The sequence below is a fragment of the Triticum urartu genome, chromosome 2 (genome assembly GCF_003073215.2).
Source record: "Triticum urartu cultivar G1812 chromosome 2, Tu2.1, whole genome shotgun sequence".
NCBI classification, from domain to species: Eukaryota; Viridiplantae; Streptophyta; class Magnoliopsida; order Poales; family Poaceae; genus Triticum; species Triticum urartu.
The window spans coordinates 706,004,708-706,028,500 of NC_053023.1; the positions used below are offsets into that span (position 1 = coordinate 706,004,708).

Below are 23,793 nucleotides of genomic sequence, written 5' to 3' on the forward strand. Positions count from 1 at the left end.
TCTTGCTCTCTCTTTTTCTTTGCTTAAAAGCTTATTCTTTTTTTATATGTATGGCCACTTTGCGAAATGCACAAACCAAGATAGCAATTGTATATATGTGGGAACAAACTTGAGGCACACGAGATGATATGATACCAATATGGTATGGTATGTATGTAATGGAAGGTGTAGACCACTAATGTGCACAAGTAACGTTGCCGGCAATACTCAAATGGCTAGTCTCGATAGGCAAGTAACGCAAAATGGGCTAGGGGTTATAAATGCAATGGCAAGGGAATATACAATGGAGGGGTACCACGATAGATGATATGGAGGTTACCATTCGCGGTGATGATGAGTGGCGGTGATCTTGATGGAGATACCAAGATGATGGAGACTCGTCCCTAAGTAGGCGAAACACCTTAGGAAACAGAAAAACCGCGAACTCAAAATCTCAAATGTCAAATGGTGGTATCGGGATGTGGTCGTGGTTGCGATGGGTTTTGTGAGTAGGCAATGCGGAAGTGGAGGTTATGATAGTGTACTATACACGGTGTCGGAGTTGGAAGCACGGTCCCTAAGTAGCCGAAACACCTTAGGAGACACAACTCACAACACAAACAAAATTGGGTTAAGTCGGTGTGGAAGAAGTGTATGGTTGGTAAGCCTATGCGGAAGTGGTGGTGGTGGTTGATGAAGAAGCAATCATCCCTAAGTAGCCTAGACACCTTAGGAGACTCAAATCACTCCTCAAGCAACCACTAATGCGATGGGGAACAAAATTGGTTAGGTTGCAGAAGTCGGTGATGGTGTAGTGCATGATATGGTGGAAGGCCTAGGCAAAGATGCCAAAAATCCAAAAAAATGATGGGGTCAAAAGGTGGCGAAACCAAAGTGAGGTCCTCGGGCACGTCGATAGCTTCAAAATGAGCCAAAGAACACCCAAATCGGAGTTTAAAGTGAAAAGTTTTGATGAAATCGGTGAAAGAGGTTGATGCTGAAATTTCAGGGAAAGTTTCTGGTTAGGCCGGAAGTTCCGGGCTCCGGAAGTTCCAGGGGTGTTGGGAATATCACTACTGGGCGTAAACCGGCCTATCTGGGCCGGGTTAACTTTGTCAGTAGTTAAGTATGTTAAAGCCCAAGAAGGCAGATGAGGGCTCAAGGCCCATAGTCGGTTCAAGGCCTGTAGCCGTAAACCGGCGTTGGTATTTAACTTGTACTGTAAGTTAGGAATAAGTAGAGACCAAACCGGACACATCTATGTGCCGGTATTGGGACTCTGTGAACCGACGGGCGTCACCCGTGTATATAAGGGGACGACCCGGCGGCGGTTCAAGGACAACAGACAACAACTCGAGACATAGGCGAAGCTTGTTTGCTCCCTAGTCATCGAAACCCCATCAATTCCATCACAACTAGACGTAGGCTTTTACCTTCATCGAAGGGGCCGAACTAGTATAAACTCTCTTGCGTTCCTGTGTCCGCTTTAACCCCTTCAAGCTAACCCGTCGCGATGGCTCCACGACTAAGTCCTTTCTCTAGGACATCTGCCGTGACAATTCCACGACAAGGGAGGTGGCCGGAAGTTCCAGGGGTCGCGGAAAAAGTCTCGGGGAAGCCGGGGGATTTTGGGTAAACTCTCTGTTTAGCCCGAAAGTTCCGGGGCTAGGACGGAAGTTTCGGGGGAGTCCGGAAGTTTCGGGGGTCGTGGAATTTCTTCCGGGACAAACCCTAAATTCCAGATCTAAGAATGGGGGCGGAAAAACTCAATTTTCAGGGTCAAAATTGGGGATATTTCATGGATATAAATGGGGGAAAAGATGGGGAATTCTAGATCCACTTGAGACACAACGAATCCATGGATCAAAATCAACAAAACATCATCCAAACCAACAAATCAAAAAAAAACCGAGGCTATTTTTGTGGGGATTTTCAAATTTAGGACGAAACCAAGCAAAAGAAGGCTAGAAAACAAAGAGGGAGGCTCCAAAATCGTGATCAACCTGGCTCTGATACCAAGATGATGTAGGGTAGAACCCTAGTGGCCCGATCTTTCACGAAAGGAGTGAATCCCGCGATGAACACGAAGAACACGAGGAGGGAAATGAGGGGAAATCACGAGGGGAACACAAGAGAACACTCAAACCAACAAGAATGATCACACATGCGCTAGATCCATGAACACAAAGGGAGATACAAGATCCAAAGTCAACAATGGACGATACAAGAGGTAACCGGTCTTCTCTGTGAGGAGGTCTTGAATCCACGGGGGGATCTTCCCTTAGAAAGGGGGCTTGAATCCAAAGGGATCTTCTCCGAAGAGGCCGCGGTCTCTCGCACGGAGGAGATCCGATATGGATGAGCGTAGCTCTATCTCTCAAATGAGCTATCACAACGCTGACCCTAGAAAGGAGGAGGTGGAGGAGTATATATAGTCTAGGTCCACAAAGGGGTAAGTGAGGGGCGAAAGGGTACATGGGCTTCAGCCCGAGTGTCTGCGCGCAGGCAGGGCCGGAAGTTCCGGGGACGACCGGAAGGTCCGGGTGCCGGAGGTTCCGGGCGAAGGTCCGGGCAGGGTCCGGGCTATCTAGAGAGTTGGCACACTCTCGGACGGCTTCGGTGTAGCAGGGCCGGAAGCTCCGGGATGGCCGGAAGTTCCGGGCAGCGGCTGGAAGTTCCGGGCTTTCCAGAAGCTTGTCCAGGCTTCTTCTTCCTTCTCTTCTACGCTTCCCTCGCGGGTGGTGTAGGTGATCCTTGGCGCTTGCACTCCTCCTCATCATCCGTGAAGCTCCAACAATACCTATGCATGCACGATGGAGGGTCAAGTAGTATACCATCCTCGAAGGGGTCAAGTGAGCACATGTAAAGGAGAGGATTCACCTTTATGTATGTGAAGTAGATGTCGCACGTGTCACTTGCTGAATAAACTCTTGACATGGTGATGTCCATAGGATGCTCCGCATCAGATATTGCCTTTGCTATAAAAGAACAAGGATGTATCTGCCTTGGATGATGTAAACCCAAGATGTTGTAGCTGCATGCTCAACCTAGAATACCATTCTCTTGGAGCCTGCTTTAGACCATATAAGGCTTTATCCAACTTACATACATAATGTGGTGTGCTGTGATTTTCATAACCTGGTGGTTGCCGCATGAACACTTCTTCCTCAAGAATACCGTGGAGAAACGCGTTCTGAACATCTAGCTGTTTTAAGCTCCAACCTATGGAAATAGCAATGGACAAAACAAGATGAATAGTAGTTGCTTTAACAACGGGGCTAAAGGTATCATCATAATCAATTCCAAACCTCTGCTTAAAACCCTTTGCAACCAACCTTGCCTTGTACCTGTCTATACTTCCATCAGATTTTCTTTTAATCTTGTATACCCACTTACAATCAATTACATTAGCACCACGTTGCAGTGGTACTAAATGCCAAGTCTGATTTTTTTATAAGTGCATTATATTCATTATCCATTGCTTCCTTCCAATCCTTGTTAGCAAGAGCATCATGCAGATTGATAGCTTCACCAGTAGTGGCAAGAAAAGCACGCTTAGTTGGATTATACTTTATTGTACCATCACTGTATTGTTTTTCCTTGACAATACCTGACCAAGACCTTGTGTGTCGATGAGGAGGTGAAGGAGCCATAGGAACAGCTGCAGTTGACTGTGACGCAGAAGATTCGGCTGTTTCGTCGTTGTCCACAGAAGATCCAGGCTGATGGGGCTCCTGATCCGAGGAAGATTGGCGCTGCTCCTCGTCCGACGCGCAGCCAGGATCGACTGGCGAATCGGAACCATCCGGTGGGTCCCGCGTTGTCGTGGTGTGGTCGGTTGTTGGGTCCCCAGGTGACGTGGTGGCCAAAGACTCGCTCCCCCCCCCCCCCCCGCGTGCCTCGCCCGATGGGCGTCTCTGGCGTGCGGGCGAGGGTTGGCGTGACGCGCCTAGACCGGTGCGGCCCACCCGGTCTGCTGCGCTATCGGCCACCAGGGGGCGCAGCAGGGGCGAATATGTGCGGGATCGTGCGCCGCCCAGCGCTGCAGTCTGTCACGAATCCGTCTGGGATCGTGCGCCGTCAGCATGATCAGCACCGGGAGCTGTGCCTGGTTTGTCCTGTGTGCACATAAATTGACGACTGGAATCTGCACAAAAGTCATTAGAAACACAATTTTCTTCGGATTTTTCACATGATCATGATCAGTTAATTCACCCCCGTGATCAGGATGTGTGGCATAGTCTGGTAGAAGTGCCATTTCTGCACGAAGCAAAGCGCCCGCATTGGGATGAAGTTTGGAAAAAGGAAAGAGTGTCTCATCAAAGATAACATCACGAGAGATATAGATGCGTCCAGTAGATAGTTCAAGACACTTGTATCCTTTATGAAGATTACTGTATCCAATAAAGACACATTGTGTTGAGCGAAACTCGAGCTTGTGATGATTGTATGGACATAAATTGGGATAACAAGCACACCCAAATTTTTTGAGATAATTGTAATCTGGCTTGTGATGATACAATTGTTCTAAAGGAGTGGAGTTGCCAATCACCTGACTGGGAAGGTGATTGATAAGATATGTAGCTGTGATAAAGGCCTCGTCCAAATACTTGAGGGGCATGGACGCATGAGCTAAAATGGAGAGACCAACTTCAATGATATGACGGTGTTTGCGTTCAGCAGAGCCATTCTGCTGATGAGCATGAGGGCAAGACACATAGTGAGTAATCCCAATGCTACAGAAAAAGGAGTTAAGTTTTTCATACTCCCCTCCCCAGTCACTTTGGACTAATATAATTTTCCTATCAAAGTGTCTCTCAACAAGTTTCTGAAATTCTTGGAAGATGGAGAAGACTTCAGATTTATAGTTAAGCAAATAAATCCATGTAAACTTGTTGTAATCATAAATGAAACTAACATGATATTTTTTCGACCAAAAGAATCTGTGGCATGACCCCATACATCACTGAAAATCAGTTCTAAGGGAGCATGAGACACACTAGTAGACTTAGGATAAGGAAGCTGATGGCTCTTGGCACATTGACAGGCTTCACAAATAGACTCATTATTTGAACTATGTGAGAAAGGAAGATTGTCTTTATTGACTACTTGCCTAACTATGACTGATGAGGGATGTCCTAATCTTTGATGCCACCTCGCCAAAGAGGGCTTGATGACGGAGTAGACTCGATGATGCTTGCATCTAAGTGCTCCGAATGAGATGGGGTAGAGACCTCCAATGCATCTACCGTGATAGAGAAGTGCCCTCGTTGCCCGATCCTTGATGAAAAAATAGCGAGGGTGAGTTTCAAAGAAAACATTGTTATCGGTGGCTAAACGAGACATAGAGGCAAGATTTTTATTAGCTTGAGGAACATGGAGAACATCCTTAAGAACTAGATCATGTTGAAGATGAGGGAATTAAGTGAACCTTGACCGATGTGACAAATATCCATACCTTTACCGCTGGCGGTGTGGATCTGGTCATTGCCGTGATACGTCTCGCGAAGAGCAAGTTGCTCTAGCTCATTGGTGACGTGGTCCATAGCACCGGAGTCAACATACCAGACGCCATCCCCGCCTTGCTTGCGCATAGCAGCTGCAACCAAACGAGCATCCAGGACAAAGTTTTCATCAAACCGATGCCAACAGTCAATAACCTCATGACCGGCCTTCTTGCAGAGCTGACACCGAGGGCGGCCACGTGATGTGGAGTTGCGACGGCCACTGTTGGAGTTGAAGCCGCCACCCCCATTGTTGTTGCCATGGCCGCCACTCTCGTTGTTGTGGCCATAGTTGCCACCAGAGCGGGCACCATCGCCCGAAGAAGCACCACGTCCGCGGCCACCGCCACGGTTGGCGCCCTGGTGACCACGACCATGGCGGCGACCCCGTGAAGTGGAGTATGCAGAGGATTGCCGGAGATCGCTGCCATGGAGGAGGGTGAGGCGGGCATCAAAACTGAGCAGCTGACTGTGCAGCTCCAGAACCATGATGGGTTCCACCCGGGTAGCAAGAGCGGAGACGATGAGATTGTACTCCATGTTAAGTCCAGCAAGGATCTTGGAGACGATCTCCGGATCGGAGAGCGCCGAAGAAGTGCACGCGACTTCATCGGTGAGGGTCTTGATTTTGCCAAGGTACCCTACCATGGACATGTTACCTTTTTTAAGGTTGGTGAGCTCGATGCAGGTGTTGATCGCCTGCGCTTGGCTCTAGGCAGCGAACATGTCATTGATGGCGCGCCACACCTGGCCGGCGTCTGGAGCGTGGCCACCTGGGAAAGGATCTCGCGGGAAAAGGAACCCATCAAGAACCCTTGAAGTTGTTGCTGATGTGCATACCAGAGAGTGCGTGCGAAGTTGACGACTTGCTCTTCTTTGCCATCCTTGGTGATGGTGAGAGCGGCCGGCGGTGGCGAGCTTGTCGCGTCGAGGTGGTGCTTCATCTGGGCACCCTTGATCTGGGGGAGCACGATGGCCTTCCATAGCAGGAAGTTCCCCCTTGTTAGCTTCTCCTGTGGTGGCGATCCGAGGAAAGTATTGGTGGATGTGGATGAGGAGGCAAAGGTGGAGGCGGAGGAGGTGGTGGTGATCGCGCCCATGGTGCTGGGCGACATGGCGGCAGAGGTGGTAGACATGGCTCGGTCGCGAAGGTAGCTAGATGCGATCTCTTTCAATCTAATGAGGAAGAGGCTCTGATACCATGTAAAATAATTTGGGAAGCGTAGAACCCTTTGTCTCGGGCCGCATTATTAGGCAAAGCCTTGATGCATAAGTTACAGAGAGATCGAGAGAGAGAGATTGACCAGGAGGAGAGAGATCGACCAGGAGGTCGTTACGGGAGATAAAGGAGAAGAAGAGATAGAGTTTAGATACAAGTTAAACAGCCTCCCCTGTCTCCTATACAATTATTCTAACAGTGCTAGCCGCTAATGGCTATATATAGAAGAAATAACCAGCCACCTCCCCTGCTGTTCAATGTGTCTGATCACACCCACTTGTTCTCCTCTTCTCCTCTCCACAACACATACCACTCGTCCTCCCCAAAGAAGCGCATGTGCAAAAAAGCCCCCTCTAGTAGTGCTTGGAGTCGCGTCCTTGGCATAGCCGTAGCATGCATCACAACATCGTCATGACCTTTTAAGTATGCCGTTGCAACATCGTTGGAGCAGCCAGCCCACCATCGCAGCATCGCCGCTGCCATCAAAGTACGTCATCACAACATCGTCAAAGCAGCTGAGCTGGCATTGCAGTATGCCTCACACCCATCACCTTGACCGTCGAATCACGTCATCACGACACTGCATTTACCATCAAAGCATGCCATTGTGCATCGCCGCTGACATTAAAGCACGTCGAGCAGCTAGGATGCCATCGCAACATCGCTACTGCCGTCGATGCGTGCTGGAGCAACATCATCAAAGCAGCCGAGACACTGTCCCAGCATGCATTGAAGCATGCCATCGCATGATCACCAGAGCAGCCAGGCCACCGTCCCAACATCGTCAAAGCAGACAAGACACCGTCGCAACATGCCTCGTAGTGCAACACTATCTTATCGACTTGCAGCGCGGCTACCCTTGTATGCAGCAGCCACTCTGTTGTTGGTCTTTGGAGCACCTCATGTGTGTGCACTTGTGGCTAGCTTTTGGCAACGTGGTTGTGCCCCCATCTGGCAGTTGTGCCCCTTATTCTCCTTGGGGTTCGCTTGGAGGAGCTCGAGAAGACCATCCATGGCAGGTAAAATCCCACGGAATAGATGACACAAGAAAGATGGGAGAAGACGTTGGATGTGTTTGGTTGCCTGCATCCTCTCGAGCTAGGCCATGGGGATGCAGTTTGGCCCATTTGGTTGCCCGTGAGCACTGTTGGACCTGCACAACATGGAACTTAAAACAGCGCTCGGCCTGGCTTAGGAGGAACGCTCGAATTGGTTGTTTCTAGCTAGCCAGGCCCGAGCGGGCCGAATCTAGTGCATGTGGTGGCTCTGATGATGCAGGTTGATAAGAGTGTCTGATGATGCCTCCTTAATCTTTTATATCTAAACAGCTACCAGCCACTAATCTATTTTTCTTAACATGTAAACGTGCCATCGCAACATGAAACATGCGTGAAAAAGACCCACCTTAACATGCAACCATGCATATCATATATAGTAACAAATCCACCAACATAGCAAACATGCATGATCATTTCCGCTCTATTATGCTATTTGTATTTAATAAATATTTTGCAATTGTAAAAATGATCAAACACAATAAATCATATGTATTTCCACTTTTTGTTATCATATGAGGTAAACACACCAGAGTGCCTAAACTTATACTGGGCGGTCACTTTGGCTCCTAAAGCTGTAAAATATATGAAACTTGGTTATGCGTGTAAACACGGTGCTTCCTCCCATATTTACATGTTTAGTCAAGTTCGAGCACCAATTTCATGTATTTTGCAAGTTCAGATAGCAAAGTACCTATCCAACGCAAGTTTAGGCACCCCAGTGTATTTTCCTTCTATCATATTATTACTCAAAATATTCATGTTCATACAACAAAATCTCCTTACAATATATTGAATAATATTCTCGCAATAACGTGTAGAGTATCATCTAGTTTCTTCAATCCTAGGTCCGCCATGCGTACAACAATGCATCATAGGGAAGTTAATCAGCGAATTGCTCTTGCCAGGGTGCCTGATAAGACTGAAATCCCCACATGTGCCAGTGAACAGATAAAATAACGAAATACCATGTGCGCAAGATGTTCGTCAGTGACATTGTGTGCACACGTGTACACATGCTTTTTGAATGGTGGTGAGTGATGACGGTGCCGGACGACGTATTCACGAGTAGTGTGGCCACGCTGACGTTGTGTCTGTAAACCCAGCAACAGCCATGGGCACATCGTCCGAACGACTGATGGACCGAGCAGCGACGGGAGAAAACAGCGGGCTGCACGGGAAGTAAGTATCATCCATCGCTATAGCGTCCGTGCTCGGGGAGAGTCCGCCGCCGGCCGGCAAGTACACCGCGCGATCACTCGAGCTGATCGCTTCCACGAGCAGCAAGGACGACGACGACGACGACGATGGAGCCTTCACGGGAGCACATGGCAAGCCGCACGAGATCCCCGTGTCCAGGCCCGTGCTCACGTCCAGCGGGCTCGGCGTACGCCCGCCGTCAGGGTCACTCGGGCTCGCTCCGACGGGCGGCGGCGACAAGGACGAGGACGACGGAGCTGCAGGCGCAGCTCCTCCGATCACCATGGCCAGGCACGAGGCCATGGTGTCGTCATCCAATTCGGCGTGTTGAGGTTGAGGATCGAAGTGGCCGCTCCTTGTAGCTTCTCCGGGAGGCACTGTTTGTTGCTGGCACTTGTGCTCGTGCATGTAGGTGATCTGGAACATAGGACGATGGCCGCTGCTACTATCGTGCTGTTGCACCGTCTTCTTCGCCCTGCAGCCGCGGTCATGGCTAAACATGCATTTGTAGTAGGACCTGCATGCATATACAGTTAGAGAGGCTGCGGTCATTTCAATCTTACTATCTATGAGGGAGCATTTGAGCTCGAGAGCAGAAACAGAACGCCCTCTTTGGATTGTGGGTAAGACAAAGGTTCGTGTCTAGATTACTGTCTATTAACTTTAATTTGTAAAGTTTGATCAAATATCAGTATCTATAATACTAAAAATAAATAAAATACGAAAATACATTTCATGGTGGATCTAATGGTAATACATTTGAAGTATTATAGATGTTGAGTTTTTCTATAAATTTGATCAGGGGTGAAAGAAGGTTGACTTCTGAACAAATTTATACACCTGTGTTTAATTCATTTATTTTGATCGACAAAGCTCAGAAATTTATACACCTTTTAATTTGGAACTTGGGGGCGGGGTGGACACTAGAAATACATAGTTGGTCCAATTCCAAAAACAAATAAATACATTGTTGGTACTAGAATGTTGGAAATAGTAAACAAAATAGTTATGGTCAACTAGAAGAAAGGAAACAAGTTAGAGACTCCTCAAAAAGTAGAAAATCTGACCATGTGTTTTTTATAATTTTATTTCTGTTTTTTGCAAAGCAAAGATGGTCTTATAAGAGTTGGACAATTTTATATGAACTAGTAAACAAAAAGTTTTTGACATTTAAGAAAATTCAAATTGGTGTAGACCCAACAAATTACTAGTTCCAACCATGGGTGGAGCGAAATCCTGCGATGGCTATTCATTTAAGTTTTCGGGTAGCACTCCCCGCAACAAAAAAAAGCCTTCCGGTAGCACCACCAGATCTTTAACATTTTATTAAGTATGAATTTTTTAAGTTTGAATTTAAAATTTTTAATGTTCCCTTAAATTTCTGAATTTCAAATATTTGAAAAGGTTTAACTTCTAAAAATTGAGTTTCTCAAAATTTCAAACTTTGAAAGTTACACCATGAACAAAGTTGGTGCTGGAATTTCTAAAAGTTACCAAAAATGTGCAGTTTGACCAGGAGTTGAATTTCTTAAATGGAATGTTTGCCTGACTCGACTAACCAGTTTTGTAGTCTAACATATTTATCCAGCATCCCTTCGGTTTTTATTTCAAAGTGTGCACACCTTTTATAAAAATCATGGGTTTGGGCTACTCATCATCAAAGGTGTGCACCTTCTAAAATTTGACCTATGGATGTATCTTATAGTAGACCTATGGATGACTATATGAGTCTAATTAGATACTCCCCCATCTCTGAAAAGAGGGTCTATAACTTCTTTCTGAAGTCAAATATTGTAAAATTTGACCAATTTTGTAGCAAAAATTATTAAGACCTATGCTACCAAATTTGATATCATTAGATAGTCATTAAAATAAAATTTCATATTATATCAATTTTAGATTGTAGTTATTGATAGTTTTTCCTATAAACTTGGTCAAACTATGTATCGTTTGACTAAAGAGAAAGTTTATAGCCCCTCTTTTTCATAAATAAGGAATGGTACCACATATATAGAAGCGCTGGAAGTCTTAGCACTTCACCTTGCAAATTTTCTTTTGTGAATGTTCTTTTGTCCGTATTTTCTCCATTGGTAACCATCACTGTGAGGCGAGGCTGTAATCTCCTTCTTGGTAACCTCGTTTTCTCGGCCCTTCCTGGGGGGAGCAACCTCTCCACCACTATATTGTTCCATGGAGACAACAGCACAGGAATACACATCTGGTAAATGAAGAAATCACAAGAGTACATATAGCCAGGAAAAATGACAAGAGTCATCAGTGGCGTACCAGATACGCATGTCCTTCGCCGGAGCCCGCTCATCGATGCTACCCTCAGTGATCGTTGCCGCTGGCGATGCCATCCTGTCTACCACCGGTCTGCTGTTCTCTCGAGAACTGAGCATGAACAGAGACACCATGAACACCCGGGAGAGTTCCTGGCTCATCGCTGCGGCCCTCTCCTGTCCACGTCCGTCGAGAGGGCTGCGGCGCAGCAATGCCAGGAGCCTCGCGTTGAGATTATACCCTCCGACGAGCTCCTGAGATAGTTGTTCTATGGCCTCTTGCCCGAAGGCCATATTGAGAGTGTGAGTCGCACGAGGTTTCAGCGACTGCAGTATTGTAGGACTTGGAGGTGGTCTAGCAGCTGAAGCTATTTATATTGGGGAGACGGACACGTACACTACACCGAGTCAATAATGAGGGTATGATCACCTCCATGCAAGTAGAAACAACAACTCTGTTTAGGGCATCTTCAACAGTTGTAAGATAAACGTTGATAAATTTGCTAACTAGAATATAGCGATGATATGGCATGTACTAAATGTGAAGAGAGAGCAAAGTTATATGTAGGTTAGGCTGGTCATAGTGGGGAGTAACTTAGACTAGTGTCATGCATATGACACTAGTCTAAATTATTACCTTCATAATGCAAAGTAACATACTAGTAGTATCATAGATGGCTTCATTTATTAACTCGTAGACTTATCTTGTCTTGGAAAGCGTTATGTTACATTAACATATTATGTTACCACCTCTCATTAATTACTTGCCACATAAGCAGAATTTTTTCGAAGTGCGTTATGTTACTAGCTAAGTTACTCCCACTATGACTAGCCTTAACCAACAACCTTTGCACAAACTCCAAGGTAAAATAGAGAGCAATCACATTTATTTTCTCACCATCTATTGGATAGCTTACATACAACCCATTGGAGTAGTTGTATGATAGCTTGTTGGTTGATGACATGAACATTTTACCAACAAGACTAACATACAACCTGTTGGAGATGCTCTTACTGGTCATATGTTCCCACGTTATTGTTGGTCCCACGCGCAGCACACGCACCACGTTATTGTTGGTCCCAAGCGCAGCAGCACGTCTGTATCCTTTCCCCCCTCCTTCTCCATCGTTGTCGCCGGGGGCCATTCGCAGCTACATCTCACAAGGGCCGGCAGTTGCTGCGACCATGAGTCGCGCGCGAGCTTCCACGGCGCCCACACGAGGGGACGGGGGTGATGCAACCGTGGAGTGCAGATGCTGGATCCATGGCGCGCAGATGTTGTAACCATGGGCGTGAGATGCTGGAAGCCACAACTTCCAACGGTGACCACACCGGCAGAGATGCTGCTACCCGGCATGGCGGAGCTGCAACCGTAGTTCAGTGGAGTTACAACCGTAAGCCGGTGGAGTTAAAGCAAGCAAAACAAATGTTGGAACCGGCGACAGCCGTGCCGCGACGGCCACGGCGGCGATACATCATTGCTGGAACCAGCAATTTTTTTTGCTGGAAGCGGCGCTTTTTTTATACGACCCAGTAACAATGATTCATAGTTTTTCACGAAATGACAAGTACTTTGGCTGGAACCATTTTTTTTTTGCAAGCATAATTTCTTTTGTTATCATCATTTTGATTTTTGTTGGAACAAACATCCATTATTTTTGTTACCATCGTCTTGGATTTTTGCTGGAACCAGCGTATTTTCTTAGTACAACTGTTCTTCCATTTTGCTGGAACCAAAGCACCTTTTTGATTGCGATTTGACGATGGCAAGCGTGTCGGTGGTGAGCGTCGATGGCGAGCGATGGGGGCCGTTGCCACTGGAGCTGCAACCGCAGGCCACAGTTGTTGCATGCATGGAGTCAGCGACAAGTGCAGGCAGCGACCGGCAGCGCTCGGCGACAAGGACATCCGGCATGGAGTCAGCGACAAATGCAGGCAGCGACCGGGAGCGCTCGGTGACAAGGACATACGGCGTGGAGTTAGCGAGAAGTGCGGGCAGCGACCGATTGCGCTCGGCGACGAGGACATCCGGCGAGAGCGGTGACTTGCTGCACGGTTTGCTGCAACCACAGATGACGGTGCTGCAACCCTCGACGAGGAACCTGTGGTCGCGGCTGGCCGCAACGATCACCGCGGTTGCCCGAGAGCGAGGGCGGCGAGCGGCCGAGATCCAGCGACCTTCGATGCCGGTCATGTCGCTCGCGTCCCCTGTGCGCCCCCGCTTGATATTCATGTTGAAAAGCAAAAAAGTAAACGATGTGGTGGGGAGGAAAGGGCATGATCTAACAGCTAAAGGAGTTTGCATCAAACGGTTACTACGCGTCCGGCCGAAAAATTAGGCCGGCATGCCGGCGCCTAGTACCGCCTTTTTAAAAATGAAAATGTGCGCACAACTTCGTCTTAAACGGCGCCATACGGTGGCGCACCAACCACTAGTTTATAACATAAACAATGATAATAACGGTCCAAATGAGACTACACCAACAACATAATTTAAAGATAATGCAACTGCATGACATAGCAAGGATCATTGTCATTGTTTGAAGATATCTCCATCACGACGATGCCAGACTCCTCGGCACCCCTCCTTCGGGCCCCACTCTCAGCCCCGGCGGCGATCTTAGCGACGGAAGCATCCTCCACCGCCTTGAGCATCCGCTCCTCCCCCGCCGCCATGGTGGCAGAAACATATGTGTCCATTTTGAGCATGCACTCCTCATGAGTGACGCCATCGGTCACGGTTCTGGCCTCCACAACATCTACTATTTACTAGCTCATCCGCTCCACTTTAGCGGGGATAGCCTCATTCTCCTAGGACGTGTTTGGTTGCCGTTTGCTACAGTTCCTGCATCGCATATACTTCCCAACCTAGCCTGGGTGAGCAAAAACAGGTCCTAATATGCCATATGTAACTTGTTTGGTTGCCTGCATCTAGTGTCCCTGCATTAGGTAATACGCAAGGGCACTTTCTTTGGTTGCCTGCATTGGCCCAAGTGGCACATGAACACGGCATTTGGTTGCATACGACGAACATGTTGTGATAACCTTGTATCCTAGTTGGTGAGCTTACCCACACCTAGCACACCAACGTCATAGCACAGCAATGGCGATGAACTGGGCAAAGATGACGAAGTTCTTCAGCTTCAGCCCAAACTGACGATCCACCTTGATACCTCCAACCTTGCCACTATCAACACTGCTGCCTCCATGCTTTCGCAGCCAGTCGGAGTAAGCTTGTTCTGCTGCCTGCCTAGTCTTGAACCCTCTATGGCTGCTGTTGCTATACGATGCCACTTGTGCACTGGCTTCTTCCCATGAACTATAAACCCCTGGAACCTTACCGATGAACACGGCATACCACTTGCCCTAGCAATGCACAAGAGGAAGAGTTGAAGCAGCAAATCAATGGAGCACACAAGTAGCAAGCAAAGTAGCACACAAACAACAATGGAGCGGAAGAGAAGAAGTAAAGTATGCATGATCATACGGCATAGCAAGTTCTACCTAGCACTACCTTGGTGTTAACCTACCACCACATCCAAAAGAGGGTGTCACCCTACCACGCAAGTTCACCATCAGCATGAGGGGTTGGTATATACCATCTCACCAAAATATACAGACCATCAAATAGTTTTTGAGCCCTAGCTACACAAAATATACGTCGTCATCGTCATCGTCGTCGTCGTCGCCACCACCGTCGCTGTCGGGGATCATGCACGCTCATAGGCAGCACAACTCTAGTAGTAGTGCTTTCCCAGCCAGCTCCGGAGCCACAACACCCTATGAGCGTCGGCCATGGCAATGAACCCAACACCCTGGGCCTTGTTGTCAAGCAGGTGGCTGAGAGCTGCCATGAGATCCTCGTCGCTGAAGCCACCCTGGGTCATGACAGCGCCATACAGGTCAGGGTGGACGTCGAGGGGCTTGCACTCCCTGATGGCTGTTGCCACCTCCTTCACCACCTCAGTCATGCTGCAAAAGACATTGATCTCCTCCTCCATCAGGCCTCCTCTCTTCCTCTTCCTATCATGGACGGGGTCAAATGGCTTGTCGAAGGGCTTCACGCGAAGGGCTTGTCAGGGCCATCAAGGACCTTGACGTCCGAGGTCCCAGGGAAGTCTAGCATGGGAGAACCAAGAGGCTCCCCGAGCCCATGGCATGCTTACCAGTTGCTAGCCCGAAGGAGAAGATGTGTTGCATATGGCTGTAGTTCTGTATGGGTGTGTTGAGGAACTCAGCGTCCCTTGGGTGGTCCTAAGAATGAAACACAAGTGTTGTTAGTTGCAATTAGGAGTAGGCAATGGTGGATAGTATGAAAAGGAAGAGGGTTGTGAGCTAGCCGCGACATGGCCGGCGTAGTGCTCTGCCTCCAGAACTATGGAGCAAGTGTTCTCATCCCATGAGGCGCCGCTAAGGTCTCTCACCTTGGACACTTGGATCCATCGACCTCTCCACTTCCTCAGGTGGTTGTACACCTGGGTGGCAGACACCTCCTGCCCACAGAACTCGAACACCTGCTTCGCAACGGTGTTCAAGTGCACCTCCTTGAAGCCCTAGTCAGTCCTAACTCCACTAGAGATGAGCTCACACATCTTGTTCAGCACGAACGTGGACATGAACTGCTGCCACTTCATGTTGTTGGACCTACCATCCTTCTTTGCCTTTGCTGCTCCTACCTTGAGTGCAGCAGCAGAAGCAATAGGAGTTGGCTCAACGAGCACTACTGGCACATCGAGGGAATCAGGCGCGAACACCTCTAAATCAGGTGCCATCTCGGACATAGGTTGTGAGTCCTCGACAAACGATGGAGCAAACTGGCTGTCGGACGGGACAAGGGCCTGACTAAGATCTTGCATCTGTGTGGTCATGTCCTACAATCGTAGCACACATTGACAGTAAGCATAACACACAACATACCGGACAATCCATGAATGCAGGAGCATACATGTACATGGTTCATCGCTATCATAGCAAGCACATGCTTCATCGCTATCATACATCTACAACAAACAACCTGCTACAAATGGACCATCAATAGCTACAAATCACAGATCTAAGCACGAATCAACACAAGCACAAGGTTCAACTTCAAACTCTACTACTAATCTAGCCTACCACATGCCTGGACATCTAGCCCTACCATAAATTGCAACCGCAGCATAGCAATCAACCATATGAGCTCACAGATCAGACGACTAATCAACCATGCATCTAGGTCTAAGCCTAGCTGCAGCTCAGATCTAGCTAGAAGAAACAGAGAGAAATGGGGATTGAACTCACAAAGGCCATGGTTGCAGCTCGAGGACGAGGAGGCGGTCGTGGAAGATCAACACCGACCGGTGAAGGAGCCCCGGCACCGTGGACCGCCGGCCGAAGAAGATGCGACGCTTACCTGCTCGTCGGTGCCGATGCGCGTCGGCGGGAAAGCTCGAACGGAGGGAGAATGGTGGCGGGAGTTGGGGCGGTGGGGAGGGGCTAAATAGGGGTGGACTCGGCGGGAGATGAGCCGTAATCCTCCCGTCGATTTTTCGACGACGCGGGAGAGCTCGCGCCATCTCCCTGCTCGCACGAGGGGAGAAGCGCGTCACCCTCCCCTGCCTCGCCTGAGCCAGACTCGCGAGCTACTGCCGATTCGGGTGTTTCCCCTGGGCCTGCACAGTGAACGCAGGCTACCAAACGGGCTCAATCTTTCCCGCACGGGCCAGGCTGAGCCATATGCAGGCAACCAAACACACCCCTAGAGCTCTAGGACTCCATGGGATAGTCCCAATCAATTCATCATTGGATTCGCGGGAGGTGGGACGGGGCGCACGACGAGGTGGGATGACATTGGCAGGTTGAGGAATGAGAGAGGAACTCTTGTTCACCGTCAGGCCAAACTAGCGGGCGGTGCGGCTCCCGTGTACACGAGCACGGGGTGATTAGCACAGGGAATTTGTTAGAGTGTGGTTTTCGTTCCCTACCCTTTATATTGGTATAATTTCTTTTAAAGGGTGGCTGTTTTAAAGGCTCTCCTAGTGTTTTAAAGGGTCAAATGAATGAGTAAGTGGAGTATCTTTTACTACTATTATCTTAGTCTACACCTCTTAATTACTCATATGTGGTGTTCTGGGCCGAAAGGTTGACGGACGGTATGGACGGTGCGTGTGAGGTCCATGATTGTTGTGCTCGCTATTGAAGGTACTTTCACGACAGTATACAAAATATCTTCCCTCTTGCCGTGAGTGAGGGCAGGGGAGTAGACAAGCCCAAGGCAGCTAGGGCCATGGCCTGGGTCGTGAGGCTATACTATTACTTTGGTTACTGTAGCGGTTTGAACACTATTTAGCACTGTAGCTAGTATTTGACCTGGGACTTGCTCGGGGCTTGGCACAATCCTGACTACGGCACTGAATGAGGGTTGCTTAGGCCAAACCAGACATGGTAACTTTTTTTGAGGGTCCAATCATGTTAACTAGGCCGAAGTTAGTGACGGATGTCCACACGCATGAAAATGTAAGCTGTTCAACCATGCCCACAGCTTTCGATTGATCTCACACTGCAAGCGGTCCCAGCAAAAACTTGAAAACAACGACAGAGAAGAGCCCACGAGCAAATATGCAATCAAGGGATAAACATTACTCCCTTCATTCCAAAATAATTTAAGTTCAGGATTTTCCTAAGTCAATCATTTTTAATTTTGATCTTATCTATATAGAACATTTGTAAACAACTATACAATATCAAATATATAATAAATCTAATAATGAAATAAATTATGGTGATATTTTTTTAAAATGGACTTTAATAAAGTTTAACTTAGAAAAATCCTAGAATTTCAATTATTTTGAAACGGCGTAAGTACAAAGAAAATGACTCATGCCTACTTTAGTTAGTGTCTAGGGGGTAGGGGTAGGGGTGGACAAATAGATGCATTGAAAAGTTTTCTTTGTCCTCGACACAAGTTGATTGGACGGGCTTGATCGCATGTACATGTACGAAAACAGCGTAGTGATAGTCACGTGTCATCGGCGTGCTACGAAAGCTAAGGTGATGAAACCCAACAATGGGCAATTGGGGATTGCGCACTACAGATATTTTGTGTTCTTCAACCTCACGTATGCTCAAGGTTAACCAATCCGCTAGGTGGTTCCTTTCAGGCAGATATTTTGCGTTCTCCAACTTCACATATGTTCAACGTTAAAGGCATCTTCAACCTGGACCCTCAAATAGTCCATAAGTGTGTGGATCAAGTTGTACGGCATACTTTGTCATTCAACATGGATCTATATTTGTTCACGAACGCATCTGTTTTTTCACAAACCAGATGCAAATCAAGGGGTTTTGCGGGAGTCTGGACCTCCGCCATATAGGACTATAACATCCCTTGCCCACCCAAAACCAAGGCAGAGTCCACACATTTGGAACGGTCCGCACTGTTTTCGCGCCAAAGCCCGCGCTTTCTTCACCCTCTCCATTCCGATCGCCAGCGTCCTCCGTCCCAACTCCATGCTTTTCGCGTTTCACCGCCACAAGGACCCATACGAAGAGCTGCCAGAGGCGAAGGATTCACCAAGGTGACCGCCTACAAGATCAACTCGGTGACACGGCAAACCCGCGGCCTCAAAAGGAAGGAAACAGAGCAAGAGGAGGCGGCAGCCAGTAAAAAGAAGGGTGTTGGGCATGGATGGGGGACGCCACCGACGCTGTCCACGCACACGTTGCGCTACTTCTACGCCTCCAAGTAGCTCGGTCGTCAACATTACACCTGGCCTCCGCCGTCGGGTATGTGATGTATTGCGTCGACCTCAACGCGGCGCCACTCCATTATGTTGACTCGTCATCGTTGCAGCTTGTCCGGTCACGGGCGGCGGGCGTGAATCAACTGGGTGCCCACTCTCTTTTCACCGGTTTGTCTCAACCGGGTGCGAGTGCGTCTAATGACGCGGACAAAGAGACGATGGAAGCGGAGGCGGCTTCGAGGACATACCAGTGGATGAATCCCAGTCGGAGGTGTATACCCATCAGCCAGAGCAGGACATGTACGCCGACGTGACGAACCTTGATCTGGAGGTTTTGTTGGCCGATCCAAAGAAGAGGGGTAGAGAAGAGGGAGGACAAATTGTTGTGCTATGCGTGCAAATTGTTGTGCTATGCGTGGTTGTCCACTAGCATCGATCCGATCCATGGCACGGAGCAAAAGGGCATAACATTTTGGTCCAATATTCATTCTTGGTTCCACAAGCACAAGAATTTCAAGCCCTGCAGCACAGAAGTCATCCGAAATCATGGGACAAAGTCAATCAACCATCAATGGTACATCATCGAAGAGTTTGTGAGCAAGTATTGCGGCCACTACAAACAACTAATTGGTCGGGTGGTCAAGTGGTGCGCAAATTGCCGAGAAAGTAAGTTGTTCTATGTGTTGATCATTTGATCGGATATGCAACTTGTTGGCTGGATATGCTCTATGTGTTGGTCATTTGGCCGGATATGCACCTTATTGACAATGTCTTTTTTGCTAGCCCTCTCATGCTTGCACATTGTATTTGAAGGTGTATAAGAAGAGCTTCGTCCTCATGCATTGTTGGCTGAAGATGAATGGCCAAACCAAGTGACAACTATCCATTGTCAATTCCATCAGGATTGTCATCGTCGCCAATGAGGATGAAGCGGAGGCTCCAACCGACCCAACAAAAGAGCCGCCCAACAAGGTTAGAAGGGGGTTCCGGGGAAAGAAGTGTGAGGAGGAGAAGGAGATGCGAGAAGGGGCGGCGGCCAAGATGACGGAGAGGTTCAAGGACATCTTGGCGAGGAGGAGGCATGTGTCAAGCACTATGACTGGAAGGAGAAAAAGAAAACGGGGAGATTTAACATCTGGATGGCGGCATCCAGGAAAAAGATCAACATTGAAGAAAAGAAGACCAAGCTCGAAAAGAGGAGGGTCGAGTTCTGCGGCCGCTTTGGAGCATACCAAAATGTTGCCATGAATATGGACAAGTTGGATCCTGATGCAGCGATGATCGGGCAAGCCGTCCGTGTTAGGATGTTGAAGCATTTGACGGCCGAGATGGGAGGCGCCGAGAAGGAGGCAGCTAATGCGGAGAAGTCATTGAAAAAGGGAGCGAGGAGGCACGGACAACCAGTCTGGCAGTGCAAAATGTCCTTTTTTTCATGGATTATCAAATTGAAATTTTTGTGATAGGATGCATGTAAGAACTATAAACATTCGCTTCTTTTTTGACACAAAGTACATTGCACTTTAATTTACTCATATTATTTTGCATTTGAAATGAAGAAGACAAGACTTAGGGTGAACGTTTAGAGGATATGGTTGAATGGCGTGCTCTTATATCCTATCCACGCACGTGTCTGCGGACAAATACTGTTCGTACATTTAGGGGTTGAAGATGTCCTAACCGACCCAACAATAGAAAGCCAGATCAAAAAGTTGAATGCTACGTGTCTAAGCAGAAATCGTATTCGCTGTGTACTGTATACATTGTGAACACGTCACTTCCTCCTATTTCCACCGCTCAAGGAAGTCAAGTTTGGAGGGTATTTTTGGATCCACGTGATTTATCATTCTTAATAATAAATCTAGGATGTTAAAAGTCACACTAGGCATGGTATTGTCTCTCTCATCCGACTCTCATCTCAAACTTCCCGGTCGCACCTAAGTTTGGCTTTGTTTTTCGTCACACTGTTGTCAGACCTGCTGCTCTCAGAGAAAAAGTCTTTGGATCCGCCTGCTGCTGTCAGAGAAAAGTCTTTGGAGCCGCTTTATAGATAAAACCAAGATAGCATTACAACCATGGAAAATGCTCCATTGGAGATGGATTTTGCTTCTGCGGCATAATGTCGATTCCAGTTGAACTTGAAACAAAAGTCACTTGGCGCCAAGAACCCAAAACTCCTCGTAGCAGCAAGAAACTACAGTGCAAAGACGTGATCTGATACTGTAGAAATGATTTATCAAATGTCCAGAGTAGGATTAATCAACTGTCAATAGTGGGATGCTTCCAAAGGGAGAAAACTGGGAGAGAGAAAAATCCATTCCATCATTTCCGTTGAGAAGCCATAGAAGTTACTTTAAAAGTGTGATCTAAACGCTCTTATATTTCTTCAGGAAAGAGTATCCAGTAGTATTAAGGGCCCGTTCGTGTTCGGAAGTTCGCTTGCTTCCCAAAGTGGCCAGCTTTTTGTGGAGCCAGCGCAAGCCAGCTTCTCGGGGAGCCGGCGCTGCGTTCGGCAGCAGCGGCTGCTCCCATTTGCATGGGCTGGCAGCCCAGGAATCAAGAATAAAGCCCGTGCGGGTGGTTTCTGCTGTCGCTCTATAGCTCGGGTGGGTTTCTGTAGATCGAATCGGTACGCAACCTCACTTCGGGATGGCATGCCCTGTAAATTCGCCTCAACTTCTCCTTCCGCTTTTCTAGGAGCTGGGCTTCCGGTGCTCCACGAAAATACACTGGCCGGGGACGTGTCTCCGCGAAGCTGGCTTCCAGGAGATGGAGCGTTCGGGGTGGATTCTTCACGGAGCCAATGAAGCTGGCTCACGGAGAAGATCCGAATGTTCAGTACAGAATTTCAGTCTGAAATGGTAGTCATGGTCCAGAATAACTAAACATGTTAATCAACGGAGAGTGTATACAAGAAAATTAGCAAAAGCTAGGTATTTATATTTCTGCATAACATATTTCTTTCAAGCAATTGGCCCGAGTGTTTCCTTTTCATTAAGAAGAAATAGAATATTTACAAAGTGGACATGTTCTAAAACACGGACACGAAGGAACTCTTAATAATCTTCTTATTCTAGCTACTCATGGTTGCGATTTTTTTTATAAAGAGCATATTTTATTAATTCAATCAAAAGTATACAATGTATAATACGTACACATATGATTTCTGCATAACTAAGATGTGCACGGTTAAATTCAAATGTGCACACACCCAAAAACACGCCCCGCAAGCAAAGTCGTGGCAGACCAAGACTAAGCCAAATGTATAGAGGGTGGGAGACCTATCCAAAGACGAGGCCACGACCCATGTGAGATACAAGACATGTGTTGTCTAGTACAGCCGCATATGCACCGCCACAAACAACGATTGATGTTCATGTCTTCACAGAAAAAGACCATAAACGGAGCCGTGCGATAACATACATTGAAGAGGAATTTTTACCATTGAAAGCAAAATCATCTCTACATATCCATAGCAACCAAATCAAGGCTAACGTTCTCACCTAATAAACACGCAAAAATTGCGTGGAACCTCATCCAGCCACCAACCAAACATGTTGGCAACACTTTGTGGTGGGTGTCCACTCTTGGCCGAAAGTCCATCATGTCTTCGCAGAGAAGACCATAAACGGACTTGTGCGTACATTGGTAGATAACATGCATTGAAGAGGATTTTTTACCATTGAAAACAAAATCATCTCTACATATCCGTAGCAACCAAATCAAGACTAATGTCCTCACCTAATAAACATGCAAAACTTCCGTAGAACCCCATCCAGCCGCCAGCCAAACATGTTAGCAACACTTCGTGGTGGGCGTCAACTCTTGGCCGAAAGGCCATCTCCCCCTGCATGATATCGGATATCCTCAACTGTCAGGTGTGCCACCTCGATTACGTTAATTTTGTGTCATTGAATATTCGAGGCTTCCTCGCTTTTACAAGCATTCCACATGATGTAGATACTGAACCCACTAAACCTTCATTTGTGGTTATCGTTGATACGCAAAATTTCAGGCCTCCTTTGGTTTGGAGGAATCTTGTAGGATTTCTAGAGGATAGGACTTTTGTCGGAAAAATTCCTATGGAGCCCTTTGGTTTGTAGGAATGGATTCCTATTCCTATATAGGATAGGAATCAATCCTTCACATTTCAAAGGGAAAAAGAACATTTGCCTAGACTCAATGAAAAAAATCCTATCCTATGAATCAAGTGACATATCTTTCCCTATAGGAAGTGAGATGCATGCCACCTCAATTCCTATGATTTTCCTATTCCTATGATATTCTGACCCTATGAACCAAAGGAGGCCTCATCCCACCACTCATCAATTGTAGGGTAGGTGAATGTTGTGTTGGGGTACGCAGTATTTCAAAAACTTTCCTACGATCACGCAAGATCTATTTAGGAGATGCATAGCAACGAGAGGGAAGAGTGTATCTACGTACCTCGTAGACCGAAAGCGGAAGCATTAAGAAACGTGGTTGATATAGTCGAACATCTTTGTGATCCAACCGATAAAGTATCGAACGCACGGCACCTCCGCGATCTGCACATTTTCAGCTCGGCGACGTCCCTCGTACTCTTGATCCAGCTGAGGCCGAGGGAGAGTTTCGTCAGCACGACGGCGTGATGACGGTGATGATTAAGTTACCGATGCAGGGCTTCGCCTAAGCACTACAACGATATGACCGAGGTGGAAATCTGTGGAGGGGGCACCACACACGTCTAAGAAAATTGTCAACTTGTGTGTCTATGGGATGCCCCCTCCCCCGTATATAAAGGAGGGGAGGAGGGGAGGGCCGACCCTCTCTATGGCGCGCCCAAGGGGGAGTCCT

At 47.6% G+C, this 23,793-nt stretch overlaps 1 protein-coding gene across 1 annotated transcript; it reads right to left on the reverse strand.

The window, feature by feature from the left end:
• Positions 1–8,819: 8,819 nt before the first annotated feature.
• On the reverse strand, positions 8,820–11,533 carry LOC125538059 (transcription factor WRKY45-2-like). The gene is made up of 3 exons (XM_048701363.1): positions 11,244–11,533; positions 10,998–11,135; positions 8,820–9,474 (listed from the first exon to the last, which is right to left on the reverse strand). The coding sequence occupies exons 1-3, from the start codon at positions 11,531–11,533 to the stop codon at positions 8,820–8,822; spliced, it is 1,083 nt and encodes a 360-aa protein (XP_048557320.1).
• Positions 11,534–23,793: the final 12,260 nt, after the last annotated feature.